This window comes from Pygocentrus nattereri, chromosome 21, assembly GCF_015220715.1.
Source record: "Pygocentrus nattereri isolate fPygNat1 chromosome 21, fPygNat1.pri, whole genome shotgun sequence".
Lineage (NCBI taxonomy): Eukaryota > Metazoa > Chordata > Actinopteri > Characiformes > Serrasalmidae > Pygocentrus > Pygocentrus nattereri.
The window spans coordinates 23,359,657-23,386,113 of NC_051231.1; the positions used below are offsets into that span (position 1 = coordinate 23,359,657).

The 26,457-nt window shown below is 39.6% G+C and overlaps 1 protein-coding gene across 2 annotated transcripts in view; it reads right to left on the minus strand.

Annotated features, from left to right (window-relative positions):
* The window catches only part of cpne5b (copine Vb), a 236,459-nt gene that overhangs the window by 8,741 nt on the left and 201,261 nt on the right, over positions 1-26,457 (minus strand). For both annotated transcript variants that reach the window (XM_017712880.2, XM_017712889.2), the window contains 5 exons: positions 24,940-24,986; positions 19,180-19,361; positions 17,651-17,778; positions 12,263-12,365; positions 55-112 (listed from right to left, as the gene is read on the minus strand). In XM_017712880.2, coding sequence (XP_017568369.1) covers positions 55-112; positions 12,263-12,365; positions 17,651-17,778; positions 19,180-19,361; positions 24,940-24,986 — 518 coding nt within the window. The remainder of the gene's footprint in view (positions 1-54; positions 113-12,262; positions 12,366-17,650; positions 17,779-19,179; positions 19,362-24,939; positions 24,987-26,457) is intronic.

The window sequence follows — 26,457 nt, forward strand, 5'->3', positions numbered from 1 at the left end:
AGTTTTCCTACAAAGGGACAAAAGAATAAATGTTTTATGCTCGTACACGCTTACCGTCAAACTCAGCCTGGCCCACTCCGACAATGATGATTGACATGGGGAGCTTGGCACCCTGTGAACAAAAAGGAGTGACAATAAAAATGTTTCACATCCTTCTTCAAGAATGCTAAATGGTAAAGCAGGTTAATTCGCTCTACTTGTAAACTGTGGTGTACAATGCAGTTCCTTTCATAGCTTTTTGTGCCTTCTGTTTATTTTTGCGATTTACATGACCACTCACGCTAGCTTGATGCAGCAGTTTAACAATAGCAAAGATAAGGTTAAAAAACATTGGCCAAGTTCAGTCAAACCAATAAATGCGTTATAACAGACAAAGCATAGATTAATGGATTCATACAGTAATTACATACAGTACTGCCAAAACTGCTGTCTTAAAGGGACGCTCCAACCAACATGGAAAATGGATCTGTTGTAAACATGAGTACTTGTCCTCTACAGTGGTGCCCAGTAGTCTCAAGAGTGACATTTATTTTCTGATTAAAAAACTAGGACAATTCCTTTCTGATGATGTATTCTGAGGGTGGGAGGAACTTTTGAAGAATGACACATGCTGTTGAGGTGGATACATGTGGCCTGTTTGTAATGTCCCCCTGCTACCCTCGAACATAAAGCCAGATGGAAGTCAGATGAATATTGTGTGAATATTGTATGAGTATAAGCATTATTATTATTATCATTACGTGACAGAACAAGCCAGATGCTCTCAGTAAAAAACAAGAAATCAGGCTTTACTTGTAAAGGGTTTGGCAAGATTCGAAGTCAGTAAACAGGCATGGGTAAAATACAAATGAGCAAAGACAAAAAGGCAAAGTCCAAAAATCCAGCAAAAGGGTCAAATACACGAATATGGAAAACAATTGCAAATGGGCAAAGCTCAGTAGCTCTGCAAGGAAAAGCAATACCTCACAACTAACCTAATCTACGCCTGGGCTTAAAAACTAAACTAGACTGGTCATATGACACATGGAACAGGCGCAACGCATCAGTATTCTTGTGATTGTGAATGGTTATTTAACTATTGAGGAGGTTCTACAGTCCACTCCCACAGGTTTCTGATCAACGTATTATCCAATAAAAGTATTCTCACTTCAATTGAATACAGTTGAATTGAAGTACATTTATAGAAACTACCGAGTTCCCTGTAGAACAACAGCACAGTACTTAGTACTTAGTACATCCAGCATTAATCAGCACAGAATATGAAGCTTGGAAGGCTCTATTCATCTCTCTCTGGTATTGTTTTGGTCTATTGTTTAAAACTGGAAAGCATGAGCAACAACATGATGAACCAACCGAACTGACTGAAATTACACACACGAAAAAGGAATTAGGAGCTAAATATGAAGGATTACGGAACTGAGTAAAAAGCAGGTTTGTTTCCTCACATGTACTTTACCATAAGTAAAGTACTAACAATTGAAAATAGTCTGAGATGGAAGAGGGAACTGAGTAAATAGAACCATCTATTGTTCCTAGAAACATCTGAGAGTTCCCTCAAACCCATAATTGCGTATAATTTACAGAGCAACTATCCAGAAAACACACCACTACACTGACTAACGCTCTGGTTTAGTTACAGTGCTTTAGTCAGTTGAAAGTCCATTAGTTTGTTCCATATTAGTCACAAATTCCTGCTAGGCTTGAGATGACAGATCGTACGAGTATGTACAAGTGATTCAGAAGAGATGGCCATCTCAGGACATGTAAGACAGTTGTGAGTCATCTCTGGGATGAGAGTAAATTGTCTGTCAAAACGCCTCTAATCATGCTCCTGAGAGGGGGGCCTCACTATTCTGGACACAGACGGCAGTGCTGAGTGTTTAATGGAACAGACTGTAACTCAAAAGAAAAATGTGTCCTGTCATTCAGAGAGAATTGACGGTTTTGCTGGTGAATATACTGTTTTTTGCATCAGGACAATATTAGGACGAGCAAAGGATCTAAAATATCTAAATGAAGCAATTTACAAATAAGCGCAATGTTTATGGACATACAATCTGAGTCAAAAGTTTGGACACACCCACCCTGACCTATGTTTTTCGTAATCTTAAAGATATTTGGCCTGAATTTTTTTCCAAGACATTTATAAATAGTGAAGTGGATGCTTATGTACAGTGTTGGGGTGACATGGTACAAAGTAACATATTACAGTAATGCCATCACTTTTTCCTGTAACTAAGTAAAGTAACGTTTCACAGTTTACACTGTTATCACATGACAGTTACTGGCTTCAAAAGAATTCTTGTGCTACTCATATAGTGGAGTCAAAAGTCTTCAGAGTACATTGAGAATCTCATATCTTCATTTAAACCTATTAATAAATAAAGTTTTAGAGTCTTGAAAAAAATAAAACAAAGAAAAGTTATGACTGTTAAAATGAAGAAGGAATATTCAAGATTTTGAACTTTTAATACAGATGTTTCTTCAAGAGTTCTTCAATATAGGCAATGGTTGTTTTTAGAACCACGGGTTCTATGTAGTTCCAAGTCTGAAAGGATGTGTAGCCGTCAAGAAGCCTTTAGTGAGGAAAGGAAATAGTTGAAAACTATAATTTTCAGAACAATGAACTAACCACCCCAAAGCACAGACCTCAACATCACTGAGTGTGTTTGGGATTATTTAGATTGTGAGAAGCAGAAACTGCAACCAACTTATTAGACTGAATTTTAGAGAGTTGAAAAAAATATCATTTGCAATATCACTGTAGAATAAATACTGAAATGGTTCAAATGTAGTTGCTTAGGCCTCTATTATTTTCTGCATGGTTTTTCCCCAATGTTGAAAAATAAATATCCTGCACTAGTGGCTGTTTTGAATGGAAAAGTGTGTCTTTTGGACAGTACTGTAAATAGTCACGAAAGAAGGTTTGAAGTGTAGGCCCAGGTGAGAGGCCAGAAGGTTTTTAGGTCATTACATAACTCCATGTTTTGCTATATTTTATTATTCTAAAATGTGGAAAGTAATAACTTTTGACGGGTATCCCAGAACAGGTTATTGTTGTTTTTGTATTATTCTACCAATCAGCAGCTAGCATATCTAAGTAGTGCTAAATAACTGGATAGAGTTCTGGGACAGTACTAGTAGGAGAAGGAGGCAGGGCCTGTGCAAGCACCATGACTCCCAGAGCTTTAGCAACCCACCCAGCCTCTCCCATTGTCGGTATCAGAATGAGGCAGAATGTTAAAAACCACTCCCTTAGCATGTTAGCATAGAAACATCACCTGGACTGGGAGGTGTGCAGATTTGAACTTCTACTCCTCATGCAATCCTACTCCAACATGACTGACGTGTTTCAAGATTCATAAGCCTTTATATAACAATCTGTCCTCGGGCTGCGTCCTGACAGGGAGTTGCTCCATTTTTTGTTTACCCACTTCATTTTTCTGTCCCGGAACAAAGACATGAACAGAGTCCCTTGACAGGGCAGATGATAGCTGTTTCTTCAACACTTCAAAATATCTGTGAACGACACTCTTTTGACAGACTGTGTCATGGGTGCGTGTCAGGAGCATCCATGGATAATTGAGCTCCATTGCCCCATTTGTGCCATCATTCTGGCTTTGATTGATAGGAAGGATCCGGCATAATGAGAAAACAAAACAGCTCGTCAGTTCACAGTTGTAGCCTTGACAACGGCTGGGAAACAGCTTTTGAATAGCGCATGGACATACATACGTGCACATACACACAAAAACAAAAACGCATAGAATGAAAAGAAATCCAGGTACATATTGTCCTATTGTCACATAAACTGTCAGCGTCCTATAGTCCAACCAGTTTTTTCTTTTGTTACATATTCAAATAGCAACAGCTCAGCTGGTTACGGTAGCCCAGACGGTTTATACGGCATCTTTATTGAGCCACACAGCTGCACTCGAACATCGAGACTGGTGATTTTGGGTGACAAAGGTATTGTTAGGCGACACAAATGACTATTGTACACAGAAAAAGCCTATTTTGTGTAGAAAGGCCCCTTTCTGCCTAATTCCTATCTGTGCCATGTAATTGGGGAGGGAAATACACTGGGCAGACTGTCACTTAGCTGCTCTTACTGACAGCTTGGGCCTGAACTAATGATGTTCAAGCTGTAATGAAGGCGAGAGGAAGCAGCAAGAAGCAGAAGTTTGTGCGCCGTGTAGGCGAGGACAGGCGAGAATCTATCATAACTTCAGACAGGAGCTTAAGTCGTTACCGTTTAGGCTTATCATCAGTCACTGACTGAGTGGGTGGTTTGGCATGTCTGTCTGATTCATTCTCCCACCCATCACTGGTGATGACATCTGATTGGCCACGAAACATGGAATATGCGCGCGTTTCAGTGCGTAGCTTGGGATGGCCTCTAACGCATTAAGCTACAATCTGTCTGACATGACAAATGAATGTGCACCTAATGTTGTTTTCTGTCATCTTCTTCAAATTAGCCCTTGCTTGTGGCTGTTGTTTTTCCTAATCATCCGGCCCATTAACATGCCTTCACCGTCTTTTGAGGGACAGGCGGACGTGCTAGCAGCTAATGCTTATCAAGTCTGGACAAAATGTCCAGCCAGTGTCCTGTTATAGGTAGCTATAACTAATAATGGACTGCATCAACCCTTTTAGCACTTTTAGAAGTGCTGCTACTGCTGGAATACAGCAACGCACAAAGAATAGACCAACACAGCACCTGTCATTCACAGTCAGCTTCAGTTATTACTAGACTTTTAACATGCTCTGTTTACAGTATTCTGTGTATTTTGCTGTTTTCATAAAAAATAAACCTGTATAGTAATAATATAAATATAGAAAGCATACAGAAAAGGTATTTGGTAAAAATCTAAAGTGCTATTTAACTACAGCAGAAGTGCTTTTTCACTTACATACAAACGCCCAGAGAGGCTATGAGGTAGCTGTAATTTTCTGGATCATCATCTCAAGATAACAGGCTAACATCTTGTTATCGCAAGATACCAAAGTTGTTATATTGAAATAATGAGTTATTTATCTTGTTATCTCAAGGGAACAAATGTTGTTATCTTGAGATAGCAAGTTAATTATTTTGTGATCTCAAGATAACAGTCCAGAAAATTATAGCAACAGCTCATGGCATCTCCAGTATGGAGCACTGCTGGTAATATCCTGTATAAATATACATAATGCTCTGCTACACTGTTTTAACACATGGGAATGAGATCCTAAAGCATGGGCACCACTTAGTAAGGTGTGGGAATGAGATAGTTAAGTTGTGGCCATGACATAGTAAGGCATTAGAATGAGATAATAATAATAATAATAATAATAATAATAATAATAATAATAAGTTCAATATATATAGCGCATTTTACAAACCCAAGGATGCTTTACATCATAAAAAATAATAATTATAAATTTAAGACTACAGAGAGGAAAAAAGGAAGGTTTTTAGCAGGGATTTGAAGGAAGACAGGGAAGAGCAATTTCAGAGAGTCGAAGCTAGTGAATTTCAGAGTTTGGGGGCAGCAGCACTGAAAGATCTGCCACCCATAGTAGAAAGTCTAGTTGAGGGAACTGTGAGGACTCCAGCATTAGAAGATCGGAGAGCACGAGAGGGACAGTATAAAGAGATGAGATCAGAAAGGAATGTTGGAGCCAGACCATGTAAAGCTTTGAAGGTAAGAAGAAGGATTTTGTACTTAATCCTAGAACTAATAGGAAGCCAATGCAACTGTCAAAGAATAGGAGTGATTTGAGCTGTGCCCTTGGTGGAGGTCAGAACTCTGGCTGCTGAGTTTTGGATGTACTGAAGACGATTGATTAGTTTAAGTGGAAGGTCATAGAAAAGTGAGTTACAGTAGTTGATGCGAGAGAAGATGAAGGCATTGATCAACATTTTAGCATCAGTGTCACTCAGCATAGAGCATAGAGCTCGTGCCTTTTTAGGCTGTGGCCAGGGCTTAATTATCACATTCAAATTACTAGGCCATGGCCATGCATTCGGATCTTGTTCCCAAGTCCTACTAAGTCGTAGCCACAACAATTATCTCGTTCCCATGCTTTACAAAGTCGTGTCCATGCATTATTATTAGTATAGTATGTCACCAGCAGGGCTCCGTACTCTGGACGTCCATACTTACGTTCATTGTAGGTGAAATATTACAAGGAAGCTGTCTTGATGTTGGTTCTTTTAGGTCAGTTCAATCAATTCTCAATATTCACTGTTTTCCTAGATAACAACATTTAACATGACGCATTGCAGGTCTTTGGAACGAGAATGGGCACGACTTCCGGTATGCATGTGTTGTTGACAACTGATAGTGTACCGATTAGCTTAAAGGCTAAAGAGCTTTATCATTAGCCAGTTATTAAACTGTGTATCTAGCTAGGTTTTGCTTTTTAGATACAAGAAGATGATGGTTGTGTCGCGGTGGCATCATAGATAAGAATGTTTAACGAGAACTGTAAATGGTGTCATCCAGTCTGTTCGACATCCACCAAACCTACGCCAAGTCTGGGTTGATGACATGAAACTCTGACCAAGATGTCACATATGTTGACATCATCAACTACCTTGTTTCTTCTAAACATGTAGACTATGAGGAGCTGAGAAATTATAAAAGCAGAGAATCTTAGAATTATCTACGCAGCAATAAAATTGTAAGGGTTCTGTGTTACTGCGAACAGTTCACATTTCTCAAAGCTGAGGTACAGCCAGGCCAGTCCATCAGGAAACTTAACTACTCAGCAACGGTGTAATAGAGATGGTCTTGCATCTCTGGTCCGGGCAGATCTTCTAGCCATGTTTTGTGGAAGGTAGGTTAAGGATTTTAAATGAAACTAAAATACATAGCTGGCTAAGACAAATTTACTCTGAGAAATATTATAATTGGTTATGCTGCCACAGTAGCCGTAATGTTGTATTAGTTTAGCACTGCAGTAGCAAAGTATTTCATAGGCGGACAAAAATACCATCAGGTGTGCACTCTTCACTTTGTTCATCAGAATGTATCACTTAGGTGTTTATTTATTTATTTGTCTCTTACGCATTTATTTATTAATTTGTTTTATCACAAAGTGGAGTAAACATGAATATTTTGCATTTTCTTTTTTTTTATTCAGTGCCACTAGCCATGCTCTTTTTGCCTCGCCTTCCTCAGACACTGACATTCTGACCTGTTCTTGTCTTTGTGCTTATAGCATTTATTTTCCGACACCGTTTTAAGCTTTCGATAGCTGCTGTGACTTCCTCTGACAGCACATAACGTTCCTGTGCTTTTCAGACAGTTTGATAGCATTGTCATTACTTTGAGTGAAGAGCGTTACACAGAAGTTTAGCCCGTTCTAGAGGAACTGTTGTGACGTCATGGCAACTGCCATTGAGCATAGAAGAAAACCATGGATACTGAATGGTATATAATCAGGATAAAACTGCATTACATGAAAACTGACTTTGATTACTTTTAACCAAGAGCTGACTGAATTGGAACAGGGTTATTGAAGGAGGAGCAATGGAAAACTGAAGAAGCAGAGTTTGAGATAAGAAATATCACTGATTCCACACAAAGACTGAAAAGTTTACGCTTCTATAAGTGCCCTTCCAATATATAAATGAGCGGTGAGTAATCACTCCTTATTAGAATTATGAAGAATCACCTACATGCTACAAAACTGCTGAACTGACATCAGTGCACAAAACATCAACAGTGCACCATAGCAGTGGGACATCGTCAGCTCAAGTAAGAAGTGTTGAAACACCACTAGTTGGCCTCCTGTGGGACCAAGCCCATTTCCCTGTGACCTGCTTTTAAACTACTGCGATCAGAGCCCGAGCAGCTGCTTACGGTAACAGCATCTTCTTATGAATGATACATGCGCCCACTCCCCCCACCAAACATGGGACACGAAGGCAAAAAATGGGTCAGCATTCCTCAAAGGGATTCCTCAGAACATCCCACACGTTCTGAAGGCATGGTGTGTGGTGCACGACGCATGATGTTGGGAATGTGTTGTAAGCTAGGGGTGCTGGAATTGTAATCAGTATATATACGTGATGTGGATAATAACATCATGCAAAATGAGATTTAACACTTGAATGCACGTAGAGCAGGAGATATGATAAACACTTCATCATTAAATTAGGTACTTATTAAGTTTTATAATTAATTTTTCGGTTTTAAAACAATATAAGCTGCGTTGGGCTCAGAAATGGGCTCCAGCTCTAAATACACTTTCCCACTTTGAAACTTAACCTACATGTGTTTTAACAGCATGTCCCCCAAACTGACCAACCAGCACCCCCACTTCCACAACCAGCACCCTTCACTTAGGGTGACACAGACCCTACATTTCCAATGCAGTAAGCTGTGTACCAGCTACGGAAAGACTCCATCTGGGTTTGTTAACTGATTTTCAACACTGATTTGCAGACTCAAATAAGACTCTGCTTTTGGAACAGCTTTTACGCCAACAGACATCTGGCACCTTTCAAGCCCGATAGCGTAAAGTGAAGAGGAGAAGAAATCAGTTTGGAAGGTTTAGCCATGGTCTTCATTTCTGACACCTTCATCGAAAGAACACGGTAGGAGTCTGGATATTTTAGGCGACAATATCAATATCAGAATGTGCTCTGCGAACCAAAACGTTAAATCATTAAACATGACTAATCGTAGTAAAACCTCTACTCATCCAGTCATCAGTATGTATTCGGAGTTTGGTTTGTATTTTAATGTGGAATTCACCACACTCTCATACTGCGTTCTACATCTTGCATGTCGCTATTCACATGCTCGAATGATTTTGATTAAAAATGCAACAGACAGAAATAGCTGGAGGTGCAGAAGAACATGAAAACCACATGCAGGGGAGAACAGGGTGGGCAGGCACTGTGTTCATTTCCAGGTCAGTTCCAAGAATGTAATATAAGAACGCTTGCCTTAGTGGCCTAGACTTGTCGGCTTCATCCAGACATGTGCAGGTCACAGTGTGTCAATTGTCAAGACAAATAATGTGTCCCTGAATAAAAACATTAGTTTCAGAGATTGTAAATATATATTTATTGTAGCCATTTGTGATTGCAAAGCTGCAAGTGTAACTTGTGAAATAAAAACTACATAATAAGTTTTCTAATAATTCTTGTAAAAGCCAGTGAAGCAAACCCAGTGTCATTTTGTTTGAAAAGTGTCATTTTTAATATTAAATATGAATTTGAATATTTATTTTGAGAGCTGTACAGAATTTATTAATTCATAATTATTAGGATTAGGATATTAGGACTTCATTTTTATGCATCATGAAAAGAGGCAAAACTCACAGCAGCAGGATTTTCTCATATTAAAGTTTGCTCCCTGTAAATTATTTACAGCATAACATCCCATTTATAAATATAAAAATATACCAGGGATATTTACATATTTGCACACTACAGTGCCTAAAGGTGAGGCTAAGTGTTAATTCATATGTGAGTTTTAACATAAACAGTTATTTTAGCCTGTGAATCAAAGATGTTTTTGGGATGTTTTTTTTCAGTATTTCGGGCATTTTGTACTTTGATCTTTTGTTCACAGACATTTGTATTTGTTCTGCAGAGCTGTAGTTACCCGATGGACTACAGTCACCATAAGCTCTAGGACCCAAGCTGCATTGCAGTGTGCTTGACTACTCTGAGGAGATGGTTTGGACACTGAGGAAACATCTGATATTGCATACACCAAACAGGGAGAACAGTTGATGAATTACATAGCTGACTGAAACTACTATGGGCCCAGCAGAATATTTGAATGGATATATGTACACTACACATATTTCTCTCATACATGTGACTGATATTTTTTTTTGTATACTCACATACTCATAATTGGTAGTAGCACAATAAAACTGGCAAACTGTACTGTCCTGTATGTACAGCTGATTTGAAGCTCTGTTTCCTATTTGTTGTTTCATTCTTTAAAATGTTACACTATTTTATATATTGTGACAACCATTTCATCGCCATGACATGTTGGAGTACAAGACTGTAAAAAATGAGCACATGCAAATTTCACTGACAGTTTGATGTTTGCTTTATAAGTCTGATCAAACACACATTTAAGACAAATAATTCATAATCATAATAATAATAATAATAATATAATAACTATAATAATATAGTTCAAGTAGTCAATGCTTTAGGAAAATTCGGTTCATTGCACATTTTGATCTTTTTAATTGTTGTACTTTTAACACAGTTATGCTGTTTGAGCTCTGGCAAGTGAAGGAGGGCAATGCACAGCTTGTTTCACCTACATGAAGACAAACAGTAGCTCATGAGCCCACTGAATGGCTAGCATTGTTTGACTCACTATTGAAAGATCCACATGAATTAAGGCGAGTCTCGTGTGAACTATGTAAACCCTACAAAACTATGTTAACATGTAAACCTGTTTGAGGGCAAACTGGGGTTGTGTCCATTTTAAATAAGGCAATGATGACTTGTTTCCAAGCACTGAAGCTGATTCATCAGCCAAATCACTGCTTGTTTCAACACTGAAAAACTGCCCTTCAGTTTAGTTTGTACATTGTTCAGGACAGTCAAATTGTTTTTCCTCAACTGAGGCCATATCTGTAGAGATTTTAACCTTACTGTAGTTGGATTATTATAATGTGGCACACTGTTATTATGACACAGATCATTTTTCACAGAAGACAATTTTTCACACAGAATTTACAGAAAGTCCATATGTTTGTTCAGCTGATGTCCAATGCTGCATTTTATTCTCTAAAGCTCTTACAGTCTGCAGGAGGACAGAGAAGGTTCCAGGTGTGGAGGAAGGCCGTGTGAGAACGAGCAGCAGGCAAGATCTTAAAAGGAAGGTGTGGCTGTTCTAATGGTTTGACTAACAGTCGCAAATTCCCTTTAAATCCAGTCTGCTGGGAAGTCAGGCCTTTTCTGCCGCACAGATGATTCTCTCCACTTGTATGATTTCGGCTCCTGGAGAAACACTGACCACTTACCTGAAGACATTTCTTCACAAAGAACACAAAGTAGCCCTTTAAAAGTGTGTTATTGGTTCCTAAGACAGATTTCTTAGCAAGGGTCACTTAATGACATGTATATTAAAACCAATGTAAAGTATATTTTAATATGACATGAGTTATTGGCCTGTAAAGCCCAGTGCTGGATTATTTAGCTTGTGTTACCTGGCTACGTGCAATCATTTTAAGTGTTTATATTAAGGATGCATCAACACTTTTTTCCGATACCATACTGTGTAATCTAATTAGAATGGAGAGGTTGTGAATGTGTGTAATGTACATTAACGGTTAAATCATTAAAATCTAGCTGATTTTAAATGAATGGCCTTAGCTAGCTATGGTACATTAGTTACTTTGGATCGAGTAGCGCTGCAGTGAAGACGAGTGGATTTTGTTGCATGTCACAAAAGCACTTCTATACAGTTGTAAGTAAAGTATGTTTTATAGTTTTGATCCCATTATCCCTATCTGACTCTTTCAAAAGCAGTCTCTGTAGCACACTACATAGCAGGTGCCACATTGGTTAGTGTCCAACTGCCTTGACATTAGAAACACTTCACTGTGTAAGCAGACCTTCCTTCACTGTCAGCTTGAGTCATTTGTTCATTAGCATGGCAGTGTACACAAGGCTTATGTCACATGCTCTCAGGTGGTATCGGATGCTGGTATCAGTGCATTTTTATAAGTACTAGTACGAGTGAACAAACACGGTCCCTGATGCCAGTTTCGGTACTGATGCATCCCAAAGATATCTGTGATATTAATTCACGTATGCACTATCTGTAGCATAGTAATTCCAGAGCATTCCAGATTCCAGAGCAAATTGCCTTCTGAATTTGCTGAACCCACAGCTCTGTCAATATTAGTAGTATTGTTCGAAACAAACTCACCCTAATGTAATTACAACACCAGCCGATACATATAGCTGTGCTCCGTGCTGTTATTGTCATTCAGTGTAGTGCTGATGTATACACTGTGCTCTGATGTTTCAGTCTGGACTATCTGTGGCCATTTGAGGAAATTACACAAGTACATCCTGTACAAGCTAGTCAAATCTCACACACTGTACAAAACCTTCTCTGGAAGTAATCCATCTTGACCAGAGCTTAAGACACCTTTCTCAGCATATGTATTAAATGGATTGTACATTAAAACCCCAGTAAAAGCAGATTTAACACACATATTTTGGTCCCATTTGATACCTTTCTTAGCGTGTGCATCTTTTTTGGTTTGTACTTACGTTCACAATGGCCTCTTTGGTCTGGGACATGTCTGATATGACTCCATCTGTGATGATAAGGAGGACGAAGTACTGCGAGCCATCCTGCACAGCTGCTGCGTACCTTCAGAGATAGCAAAATGATGCTTTGTTATTATTTCTATGTCCCTGTTAAAATGTCTTAGATTAGATTTTACAGGAATCATTTTCTTTCCTAAATAATGTTAAAACCCCATACTGAAACTTTATTTGCCCCAGAAGGTTTGAGTGGATGAAATGCTTAATCCCAAGTAGTCTTTTTATCAGTTTTACTGATTTTGGAAAGAACAAAAAAATGTATATGTTAAGCTACTACCGGCCAAGAAAACATGTTCATTTATTAAAAAGATTTTGAAAAGTGTCCACAAACCTTTGGCGAGCAGTGTACACTATTGGTAGCAATGCAAAACACAGCAGTGTCTAGATGTTCCTATAAAGCTATGTGCTTAAGTGACTGATTTTATTCCAGATTTATTTTACATGCTTTTTCCCTCTCAACCTTTGCATTGCTTTGCTTTAAAAAACCTCTTATAATGTAAATGACCCAGTGCCTTGTGGATTTGTATCATCTATGTGTGTCTCTCTTATTTGTTTAAGCAATCAGGCTCAGTGAGTTTCTGCCTCTCGCAGTGCCAGGGCTCTGGGTGGCACATCATGCTTTAATTAAGCAAGTCTAATTCAAGTCTATGGAGATGGCGTTTTTAATTACTGTGAAGAGGACGCATAATCAGATTGAAAAAGATTTGCTTGTGTGATCCCGAGGAATGAACGGAGGGTGTGGAGAGACTTCACACAATTATTTATGCCTGCCTCCTTTATTGGATACACCCTCCCTGTGTTGAGAATTGGTCACACAGGGAATACCAACGTGCATGGAATAGAATTAGAATGGCTTAGATGGACACATGCCACTGTATAGCATCAATCTGGGCTTATGCATGTCTGATCCATTTCTATGTTTTAAATATGTTTAAATATGAGTCTTAAATATGAATCTTACAATAAGCACTGATTACCTGGATGTTAACATTAGCATGTGTGGCTCACACTAGTGAGAAATGTCAAATATTCAAAGCCATTAATAGAGTTGTGAATCATCCTGCATGCCAATATAAGGATTACAGGTGCCATTTAATCACCCCCCATTGCATCCTCTGGTGCTGTTTTGTTTGTCCCAAAAGTGGTTAGTTTTGCCTAATATACATAATTATGACTAGCCAGATTTGTGTCTAGCTGTTTAATTTATTCAAGCGACTAAAACTGACAAATATGAAAGTAAAGCTGCCTTTTCATACTTACAAGAGAAAACACTATCTACATCATATCCATATAGATCCATATAGCTGTACTTTTTCATTTACGATCATAAGAGCATGTGAACAAAATGCTCTGCAAATGTCCAATAATCAGCCATGGCATCTTATGACTGTGTCTCACAGCTATGTTTTTTTTCTTAGAGAAGACAAATATGTTTTATATATGTTTTTCTTCACTAGTCAAGCAGTACCTGCTGTCTTCCGCTGATTATGTAGCTATAGCCGGCAAAAACAGAAACACGTGATCAGTTACATGACTTTATGACTTTAATCCATAGTCATAACAAGGGTGGGGTGCTCAAGGGGCATAGGACCCCCTCACTTGGAAGCCAAACTTTAAGATCATAAGAACCCCAAACTTCTGACTGCTCAAAAGGAACAAAAGGTTCTCTGACATTAATGAAAATAATACATTTGTTTAAAAATAATAAATTTAAATTTATGAAGCATTACTTGAACATTTATTAAGTGCTTATGTCGGTTCTTGCAACCTGACATAAAATGTTTTATGAAATAAATGACATTGTACTGACATAATATGAATAAACCTTGAACATATTTACAGCACTAAACATATTTAAAACACTACACATAACTATTTATGTCAGCATTCTTAAGATGACATTGTACTGATATCAGGTGAAATATGCCTGGAAACCACCCCCTCTTCGCTCCATGGCATGGATAAGATGATTGATGCAATTATGTATAGGGTTTAAATGTTTAGTGCTGTAAATATGTTCAACGTTTATTCTTATTATGTCAGTACAATGTCATTTATTTCATAAAACATTTTATGTCAGGTTGCGAGAACCGACATAAGCACTTAAGAAATGTTTAAGTAGTGCTTCATAAACACATTATTCAGTGCTTATGAATGCGTCATAAAGCCCTTATGTAGGTAGCCTTCAAATAAAGTGTTACCGAATCTTTTTGAATAGGGCTCTTTATAGCACTAAAAAGGGATCTTCAGTTGTAACAATAGAAGAACCCATTTTGTTGCTGCATAGTACCATTTTCAAAACCATTTGCATCACATTCTCCGTCAGTCTGAAGAACAATTTCACCATGCAAAGAACCATTTAGGAAGACATTGCCTTTGAAATACTGCCTTTACTAAAGAACTTTAGAAGAGCCATCTGATTTAAGTGTGTGGGCTACTAACTGTAGTGTACAGCCACATAATTATCACAGCTCGCTGGTTTGTGTGGGCTATTCCGAATCTTGGTGTCATTTGAATGTGCAGCAGTGTTAGCTTGATTGTAGCATGTAGCAATATTCCTATTACACGAAATTCAAATGACACTGTGATATTTAGGGAACGTGGCAGTTTCAACAGAGTGTGACGGGATGATTTTCAAAAAACAGCATCCAGTTTTTCCATAGACAAAAATGATTAGGACTCTGCTTTCCCAGATGCTAACTACAAAATAACAGCACATCATTAGAAGCCTGTTATTCAGTGTTTTGGTGCTGGGAAATGACCTGTTAATGTAAAAATTCATCCTTATGGCTATGGTAGGACCAAACTCGCTGTTTTAACACAAGAATAAAATTGACCCTAATAGTGAATAGGTTTGCATTTGGAGCCTACATTATGGGTAATAAATACAATTCAAGTGTAAAGGTTCCTTTTTTATTCCAAGTCAAGCCAGACAACATTCCTTACCTTTTATTTTTCCCCTCAAAAACAACATGAATTCCCTGTTGGTTGAATGAAGTATAGCTTATCCCATTAACCTCTGATTGACAGTCAATTGAAGTTGCTTGTAGAAACATTTCTCACACATTTAAATGCCCAGTGCCCTGAGAGTTGACTGTGGTGTGTCTGTGTTGCTTCTGATTCTGAATGCTGGTGTAAAGTGAAACGACTTTCTTCAGATTCATGGCACGTAGCTGTGTATCTTTTGAGTCTATTATATAGCCAAAGGGGGAGCACATGGTGGGGAAAAAAAGCAAGATGGACAGGGATGCAGTTTATGATGGAATGTTGCAGGGAGAGAAGCACACAGTGAAGCTGTCAGAATCATTTAAAGCACCTTTGTGCTGCAGTGGCCTTGTGATAAGATACTCTGTTGCTGTTTACTCTGATCTAAGGTACCAGATTGTATCAAAAGCACCATGCAGCTGTTTGAAATAATTCAAAGGGGCCATATCCTATGCATTCAGCTATTTTCTTATTTTCTCATTCACTTATGATGTTTGTGTAGCTTTGTGTACCAAAAACTGTCAATATAACAATTTTCTACCTCTCTTTATCCCTTAGAATAAAACAGGCAGTTTTTTATTACTGTACCATTAAGATTGTTATATGGAAATGAGCTCTGTTGGCTGCCCTGTATAGTGCCTCATTCAAAAAGCAGTGCAATCTGAATCACCGTTTATAATTAAAAAAAAACTGGGTGGGTGGAAATATGCAAATGCACAAAAGCAATTAAGTAAAAATGGGCTCTTATTGCCGCTACCATACATGGGCTGTGAAGATGGGGAGTGAACATGCCCTCAATCCAATCATAATTTTTTTCCTGCAGTTATCCACTTTTTCAAATCGTCATGTAAACATCCATCCATCCATCCATCCATCCATCCATCCATCCATCCATCCATCCATCCATCCATCCACCATACTCCAACACCATAAACACCATACTCCAATCTAAAAATCCGATAAAGAGATCTGGATTTTAGCTCAGTACTCAGATTTCACAGTGCATGTGAACTCTTACTCTGATTTCTTTCAGATTTCTCAGTCTGCACATGCACAAAAACAGACAACGGTACCAGAAATAACCAAGCAGCGTTGCTGTGAGATGGCAGCAAAACACTTTGGAGCGCCAAAGTGAACCAAACACAAAATAAAGGATTTAAATAGTCTTCATCTTCTAGATAATACATGTTCATATTTTCAAGTATAGTGGTGCAAAGTTCCAAAAAAGACGCAGCTCAAGTTTTACGTTACATCGTACGTTAAATGTTTTACGTTACATAACGTTAAATGTACGTTACATTTATGTCACATCTTCTTCATTGAGTTTACTGGCTGGTTGCAAAGCAGAAGAGTCTCCCACTACCTGATTACCTAAGTGCATGTAAATGTGTTGAACGCATTACTGATCAGATTATCAGATTAAGTGCATGTAAACGCACTCAGTGTTCACATACTATATTACAATATTTCAGACAGTCAAGGAAAATTCATGTTTCCATGGTATGGGCCATTTAAACAGAGTTTTTGTTCCATTCATTCAGAAAATGACATTTATACAGCATGTCAAACTTGCAGAAATACTTCTGTATGTACTGTGAATAGAGTCCACAAGCTGACATTTCATGTGAACTTGTTCTGCATCTTGAATAAAAGCAGTATTCAAATTATGCAGTTAGAAAGGAAAGCAAAACAATGTCAAAGACCTGCTGGGATTAACTGAAGAACACAGAGGCAGTAATTGTGAGACCACTGTAGGTGCGGAAACACTCGTAAAGCATTCATACTGAGAACACTACTTACGTATTTGAAGCCAGTCAGAAATACCTTTAATTTCCTCTGATTCTCAATCAAGACAAGTTGTTTGAGGCTGTTTTCACACTTAATTTGTTTGCTAAAGTCTATGCTTATGTGACAGTGTGTCCTTTTGCCATTTGCCACCATTTGAACCAAAACCTCTGCATTAAAATAGATACACTAAATATCTGTGTCACAGTCAAAGCAATATTATTAATAATATTAAACCTCACTTTATATCTGCTTTTATGATTGGTTTGTCTATTTTAACGTAACCAGTCAGGTTGCTGATGCAATACTTTCTATAATCCATGTGCCCAAGACATTGTTTCGCTATTATTTCATTGCTGGTCTGCAGTTATTAGCTGCAGCTCGTGCTGCAGAGAAGATATGAGCACCTGTAAAGAGTCAGATGTTAAAATAGGCAGATTATGGGAGGTGTGAAAGCACTCATATCTATTTGCCTCACTCATATCTACTCATGTCTATTTGCAGACTTCAGTGAAAAAGGTCTAATTCATGTACGTTAAATGAGTGCTTTGTAAAACGTACCTTGCCACATGGTTGACAACAGGGGCGAAGTTTGTGGGTCCATAAAGCTGGACAGTCTTTAAGCTCTGGTGGTAAGCCTCCAGAATCCCCTCGATACCATTACAGTAGGGGTTTTCAATATTGCCATTCTGTAAAGAAGAAATCAGTCACTTTATTTGCATCTCATAGGTGAGAAACCTTTCCTGAAAAGTACAATAGTTTTGTTGTAAAATGACTCTCAATGTTTGACTTTTTATGAAGTTGAAGTCAGCCTCTCATTCACAGCTTCTTGTTTCAATTTCCCCATTCCACCTTAAATGGTGCATGAGGCGCAGGATGTAACAGCTGCACCATTTAAGGTGGAACAAGAAAACTAGAACAAGAAGCTGGTGAATAAGAACAGTTCAGCTTTGTGACATTTTCTCAACAGTTTCTCAGTGCAGATTAAAAATATAAATGCAAACAAGTCCATTTGTCTCCAACTTATTGATGTTCCTCTTAAATCTTTCTCTTTGCCTTTTTTGTTTTCTACTAGCTAGGCAGGATTGTTGTCTGCATTGCTACATGACCAACAGTCTGCGTGCCAACCTTCAGGGTTAAATGTTTAAGGTTTAAAAATGAGCAGTTATATATAACTCCAGTGTTTAGGGCCATTATTGGTACAATAGTGTTAAAACATTCAGCAGAGCTTTATTTTACTTCAAAGGAGTATTATTTTATTTTTACCTAAAAATCTAGTTCTGCTTTGGAGCCACAACAGAGCAGTAAAATATTCACGTTACCACCTCCTTCCCTAAAAGGCCGTAAAGGCAAAAGTACTGAAAAAGTTAATATTATGTTGAATTGTTGATGCTTTGTTGTAATTTTATGTTACATAAATGTTTTCTGCTTTTTTCCCTCACACTATAAAATTAAAAACTGGAAATGTTGATTTTTGACTTCTGCATAATTCTGTATGCCAAACTGATCTAAATCACTTTTTCCTCATTTAAATAAGTCGTAATAACTGACAGAAAAAACATACTCCTGAAGTGTGCATATAGTACGTTATACACATTTATAAATTAATTAATCACACAGATTACAGTTGCTGGCTAACAGCACAAGGCAACTCCACAAGCAGGTGCTGTTAATTTATAATTAAAGTAACCTGTTTGTGCGTAAAAGGATAGGGAGTCTATAGGAGTTTATCATGAGCTGACAGACACTGGAAGTTGTGGGAGCAGGGGAGAGGGGGTGGAGAGAGGCTCTGATCAATTTAGGCTTTTCTGAGCCTTCATGGGCCTACAGAGAGAACTCAAATCCATAATCCCTCTCTGAGCAAGCATTACTCACTGGGTGAAATTCAATTTCCACATCATAGCAAACACACACAGCTCCACCACCTCCATTGTTAAGGCGGATGTAGTTTTTGATCATCCAACGTAGCGGGACAAGAAACAGGGATGTTTGGTTTTGATAAGGAGGAAGGGGAATGCATTAGACATGTGACCTACATCCAGAGAGCTTTCCTGAATAAAATACGCAGACGTGATGGTCTACAAACTCACCAGAGGAAACTCGTGGGACACACGTCCATCAGGGGGCAGTTTGGCTCCAAAGCCCAGAGCGGGAAACATCTTATCACTGTCATAATCCTGGATGATCTCCCCCACAGCTTTGAGCGCCATGGCGTAGGCGTTCATCTGGTATGGGTTCATGTAGTGGAGGGATGTGGACTGGGACGGGTTACCTACAGATCAGAGTTATAGTATTAAGGGCTATAATTTTTGATAACGTAGTATTGACTCTTCCATAAAATCTCCCACACCCTGATCTCACTTTGTCATTATAAGGTAAAGCAATGAACATTATTGGCTTTATCTAATAAGTCACATCAGCAGCTGCTTGGAGCACCATGGCCTCCAGAGGACTCCAAACCACTTCTGGGTTATTACTAAGCCATTATGTTGTCTAATGCTGCATTCAGGTGGTGTTTCACTCTTCTGCCAGTGGAAAACACTGAACCTGTCTCTGAATGGGGAAAAAGATGTCCCGGAAAAGAAAACGTTAACTTTATGTGTTTATAGGCACTGAACAATCTGATGAAAAATCTCTATTTACATGCAGACTACAAGTAATCGGATCCATAACTACACACATGCATAGAGTACAATTTAGTGTAGATGTTACCATGACAATGAGCCTAATGTGAGTCCAGTCCAAGTGAGACGAGCAGCAGTAAGCACGTGCTTGTCTTTTTAAGTATTTTATCCATCCATCCATCCATTCATTATCTTCCACTTCTCCGTGGTTCGGGTCATGGAGGCAGCATCCTAAGCAATGAGGACCAAACCTCCCTTTCCCCAGCCACTTCCACTAGCTCCCCGGGGGGATTCCCAGGCCAGCTGGGCGATATAGTCATGCCAGCGTGACCTGGGTCTTCCCCGGGGTCTCCTCCTGGGTGGACTTGCCTGCGTCCAGGAGGTATCCTAACCAGATGCCCGAACCACCTCAGCTGGCACCTCTCGACGTGGAGAAGCAGCGGCTCTACTCCGAGTCCCTCCCAGATGACTGAACTTCTCACCCTATCTCTAAGGGATAGTCCAGACACCCTGCGGAGGAATCTCATTTTGGCCACTTGTATTCGCAATCTCATTCTTTCGGTCATTACCCAAAGCTCATGACCATAGGTGAGGGTGGGAATGTAGATCGACCGGTAAATCGAGAGCCTTGCCTTATGGCTCAGCTCTTTCTTTACCACAACAGACCGGTAAAGAGCCCGCATCACTGCTGACCCAGCACCAATCCACCAGTCAATCTCCCGCTCCCTTGTACCATCACTCGTGAACAAGACCCCGAGATACTTAAACTCCTCCACTTGAGGCAAGAGCTTATCCCCGACCCAGAGAGGGCTCTCCACCCTTTTCCGCCCGAGAACCATGCCCTCGGATTTGGAGGTACTGATTCTCATCCCGGCTGCTTCACACTCGGCTGCAAACCGATCCAGCAAAAGCTAAAGTTCACGGCCTGAAGTCCCCAGTAGGAACACATCATCTGCAAACAGCAGCGATGTGACCTTGAGGTCACCAAACCGGACACCCCCATCCCCTGACTGGGCCTAGAAATTCTATCCATGAAAATTATTAACAGAATCGGTGACAAAGGGCAGCCCTGACAGAGTCCAACTCTCACTGGGAACGAGTCTGACTTACTGCCGGCCATGCAAACCAAACTCCTGCTTTGTTTGTACAGGGCCTGAATGGCTCAAAGCAAAGAGCCATGTACCCTGTACTCCCAAAGCACCTCCCACAGAATCCCCCGGGGAACACAGTCAAATGACTTCTCCAAATCCACAAAGCACATGGACTGGTTGGGCAAACTCCCATGGACCCTCCAGAATCCTATCCAGTGGTCCAGTGGTCCAGTGATCCACGACCATGGCGGAACCCGCACTGCTCCTCCTGAATCTGAGGTTCGACTATAAGCCAGACTGTCTTTTCCAGTACCCCTGCATAGACCTTACCAGGGAGACTGAGGAGTGTGATTCCCCTGTAGTTGGAATACACCCTCCGGTCCCCCTTTTTAAAAAGAGGCACCACCAGCCCAGTCTGCCAGTCCAGTGGCACTGCCCCCGATGTCCACGCAATGTTGAAAAGGCGTGTCAGCCAAGACAGCCCCACAAACATCCAGAGCTTTGAGGAACTCCATACGGATCTCATCCACCCCTGGAGCCTTGCCACCAAGGAGCTTTTTAACTACCTTAGTGACTTCAGCCTCAGTAATGGACAAGCCTATTCCCATGTCCCCAGACTCTGCCTCCTCACTGGAGAACATGTTGGTTGGATTGAGAAGGTCCTCAAAGTATTCATTCCACCGCCCAATGACATCTTCAGTCGAAGTCAACAGCACACCATCTCCACTATATATAGTGCTAGTGGTACACTGCTTTCCCCTTCTGAGTCGCCTGACAGTTTGCCAGAATCATTTCGGTGCTGACTTAAAGTCACTATCCAAGGCCTCACCAAACACCTCCCACACCCAGGTTTTTGCCTTTGGCGACGACTGAAGCCGCAGATTGCTTGGCCTGTCAATACTTGCCAGCTGCCTCTGGTGTCCCACAGGTCAACAATGCCCGGTAGGACTCCTTCTTCAGCTTGATGGTGTCTCTCAGCTAGGGTGTCCACCACCAGGTTCGAAGATTACCACCTCGACTTTCACCAACTACCTTGCAGCCACAGCTAAAGTCAGCCACTTCAACAATGGAGGAGCGGAACATGGCCCATTCTGGGTCAATGTCCCTCACCTCCCTCAATATCTGGTCAAAGTTCTGACAGAGGTGCAAGTTGAAGATCAATCTGCCAGACGTTCCCAGCAAACCTTCACTATACATTTGGGTTTGCCTGGTCTGACCAGCATCTTCCCCCACCACCTGATCCAACTCACCACCAGGTGGTGATCAGTTGACAGCTCAGCTCCTCTCTTTACCCAAATGTTCAAAACACATGGCTGCAAGTCCGATGACACGACTACAAAGTCAGTCATTGAACTGAGGCCTAGGGTGTCCTAGTGCCATGTACACTTATGGACATCCTTGTGTTCAAACATGGTGTTCGTGATGGACAAACAGTGGTTTGCACAGAAGTCCAAAAACTGCTGTTCAGTGCATAAGCACAGACAACAGTCAGGACCCATTCCCCAACCCGAAGGCGTAGGGAAGCTACCCTCTCGTCCACCGGAGAAAATCCCAACATACAGGCGCCGAGTCGAGGGGCTATGATAAAGTCCACACCTGCCCGCCACCTCTCACTATGGGCAACTCCAGAAAAGAATAAAGTCCAGCCCCTTTCAAGGAGATTGGACCCAGAGCCCAAGCTGTGTGTTGAGGTGAGCCTGACTATATCTAGCTGGTATCTCTCAACCAAGGCTCTTTCCCCGCCAGTGAGGTAACATTTCAAGTTCCAAAAGCCTGTTTCAGCTACCGAGGATCAGAACGCCAAGGCCCACGCCTTCAGACACTGCCCAATCCACAAAGCGCCGAACCCCTACTACTGCCCCTCCCATTGGTGGTGGGTCGATGGGAGGGGGGACAGAGGTCAGACTCAGGAAAATGTACTTCACATGTACTTACTAAAGAAGGCCAAGAGGAAGACGTCGTGTTCTGAGACACATAAGCTGGACATCATCTTTTAAAGAGCTGAGCAGGCCAGTTTCTGCTCCTGCCATGTTAAACATTATAAACTTTCACTCTGACGTGACGTACACACAGAACATACTTAGACTTTCAGATTGGGAATGTACACAGATATATACTTTTACATGGTAATTGTTCTTCTGTTTAACAGATTATTTACAGTATTACCCACCTCATTCAATCAAGAATAGAATAGAATAGAATAATATAGAAATCTTATTCTGAATGCCCTCAATCGGACAAATTTATTCTTTACATGGACGTACTCTATTCCGATTGATTTATTAATGGATTATTAGGCTAATGGGAAAAACTAAAGAAACGCAGCTGTGATTACAGCTTTTATTAATGTTGGTAAGATAAATAGTGTTTAAATAGTGGTCAAAGTGGATTTACACATCAGTACTTCATATCTTTAATTGCATTTCACATACTATCCCAGTTTTTTTGGGATTGGGATGTGTAGTTTAGAATGGTATCGAAAGTGAGTGTGTGTGATTTCAGTAGATTTCTATGGAATTTTCACTTATATGGGCCTGTGTTTTAATGGACGTGCATCTAGAACAGCCGGAGTGAATTAATTAAAATGTAAGCATCTTACAGGCAGACAGGCAACTGAAACGCTTCCAATTCTATTGTTCTAAGGGTGATTTTGAGATCATTAAAACATGTGATATATTTTATCCTTGAGGAGATTTTACATTGCAACTATGTGTATGGCCTCCTGCTTATTGTTCTATTTAGCCTGTTCAGTTGCTTAGTAATCCATCCTATCCAGGAGAAATGTGAGGAAAGTTGCTGTAGTGTGTTTCAGAAGAAATATGAAGAACATGAGCTGAATGAGGTGTTCATACAGTGGAAAGACAAAGACTAGGCTGGGTTCTCTAGACATTAGATCATTTATTTTATTATTCATGGTTGAAATTTTGGAAACTGAAGAATAGATATAATCTTGAGGATGCTCTATACTATCAGTACAATGAACTTAAGCCCTCTTCAAACTGGATTAGGAGGTGTTGTACTGAGTGATTATAAATGTTGCTTTGTGGTTAAAATTTTTGTATGTGTAGTACAAAACTAAAGGCTTAAAAAAGACATTCACAAAAACAAAGTAGAGGGTGAGTCAAAAGTCACAGGACACCATTTTATTTTATTTTTTATGCTGTCACAAGCTTCCATGATGCAGTGCTGAAGGTGGTGTTTGTTGCAGATTTTTCAGCATACACCATTTTTTTTAGATGACCCCAGAGATAAAAGTCGATAATAAAATAAAAAATAAAATAAAATAAAATGGTGTCCTGTGAATTTTGACTTACCCAGTATTACAAGAGAGTTTCCACAGAACTGAAAAACATCCAAAGTTGATAACATTTTTCAGTTTAAAGCTATTTAAACTGCTTGGTGGTTTCACTAGACACTTTTATGAGGGTTTCACAGGGGTCATTTTCAAACTGTAATCCTACAGTGCTGTTGCTGTCTATTCATAACACAATACGTAAGAACTTTTCAGATACCTCCTGGGCCACTGGAAGGCTACTGAAGTTTGCTTCCTACTGCGCTGTTGAATTCAGGTAGTTTGAACAGCTGAAAGGCATCAAAACAGGCTAGGAGCATTGTTTATGTTGTTTGTCCGGTTGCAACAAACAAACTCAGAACAACAATCCAGCACCGTGGGCAGCCCTCCACAACAAACCCCTACGAATGCAACCACACACTTCCTCATATTTCCATGCACATTGTCTTGACTGTGCCAATTTAGTCATGAATTATTAGGAGGGATTTTTTCCCACTGCAGCTACTTGCACAAGAACAGTAATTATTAGTAATTGCAGTAAGTGCAGCCTGTCGAGCGACATGGGACCCATTCACAGGCAGTGGGTGTACCTAAGCCGTTCGGCAGCCTATTCTCTATCCTCCCCTCAACCCAGCATGGTCAGGCACCCCGCTTAGTGTTCTGTTCAGCCAAGCAGAGCAAGGAGCTGCCCATTCACAGCCATTAGAGCTGTACTGAAAGCAAGAGGCAAGATGTTAAATAGCTCTGCTTAGAGGAGGACTGGTTAAGGAGTTTGGGAAACCACTTAAGCTTTTTTAAAATGCTTACTGGCTATTTTATTTTGAAAACCATTTAATCACTTACCATTAGAGGCGGTGAAATCAATGGCCACCGTGAAATTGATTTGGGTCCTGTGGAGAGTTGCATGGAAGACATGAGAAATAAAACAAAATGTCAGTAAAACTGTCCCATCACAATAATAGTTTAGAGAAAAAAGGTACACATTTCTGGAGACATATGAACGCACTACTTTACAACAAAAAACAAAAAACACCAAAACATCAATCTACAGTGCAATTTGTATTACAATGATGCATATTTTAAATTCTTCTAATCTCTGTTCACAGATAGAATGAGGGCCATTTTCATTTATATGCATTTTTGCTATATTTTTAAAAAGACTTTGTAGTTTATCTCCTGAGTATTACAGAGTCTCTGAAAGACCATTTATTATTGTTCAGTATATACATCATATGGCTAAAAATAGTGGGCACCCCTCCTAATCATTGAGATCAAACATTTCAGTCAAACACATTGCTAACAGGTGTATGAAATCAAGCACATAGCCATGCAATCGCCATAGACAAACTGTCAGTAGAATGTGTCCTATTAAAGAGCGTAATGACTTCAAACGTGACACTATCATAACATGCCATCTTTGCCACATACCAGGTCAGATCATTGAATTCCAGCCCTGCTAGATCTGTCCTGGTCAACTGTAAGTGCTATTATTGTGACATGGAAGCATGTAGGAATGGCAACAGCTCAGCCACGCAATGGCAAGCACAGCTGTGCGCAATAGCAAGCATTGGCTGGAGTGGTGTAAAATAGCGGAAAAGCATTGAAGCGATGAATCATCTGATGGGTTGATGCCAGGAGAATGTTACTAATTGAAATGTGTAGTTCCACAGGAGGGATAATGGTCTGGAGCTGTTTTTCAGAATTAACACATCCTCTACAGAGAACAAGCTTAAACATAGCATTTTCCTGCACATTTTAGCCCACAATCTCAATGTATTTGCATTAAAAATATTGGAAAAAATAAACATACAATATAAAATGTGCCATAACTTTTATGCAGACAAATTTTGACATTTAATTGTTTCCAAATATGTTGAATTCAGCAATTAACAGTAACTGTACATTTTTACTTAAAAAAAAAAAAAAAAACATAGAATTTGACCCAAACTTTTGCATGCAACTGCATGATATATATTCTGGTTTACTGAATTATGAAACATTTATTTTGTTTACTAATATATTTACAATAAAATGTGCTGCAAATAAAAAAACTTTATTTAGACAAACGTGATTACAAACAATTAACTACAAAAAATACTTAACAAAAACAATAGAATGCAATGAAATATTTTAGTTAGCCTGAATCAGTACTTGTTTATTAATTGATTATTAATGTAACTGATAGTGACAAGTCTTAAACACATACACTACTGCAAAGTAACATGTACACACAAAGGCAAATACGCAATCTTGCTAAGTGATTAGTAGCATCCACTCCAGCTGCACAGTCTGATTGGAACTGATGGGATGGCCGCTTATATTCACCTCACATTACAAGTTTTATTGAGCTTCAGCAGCAGC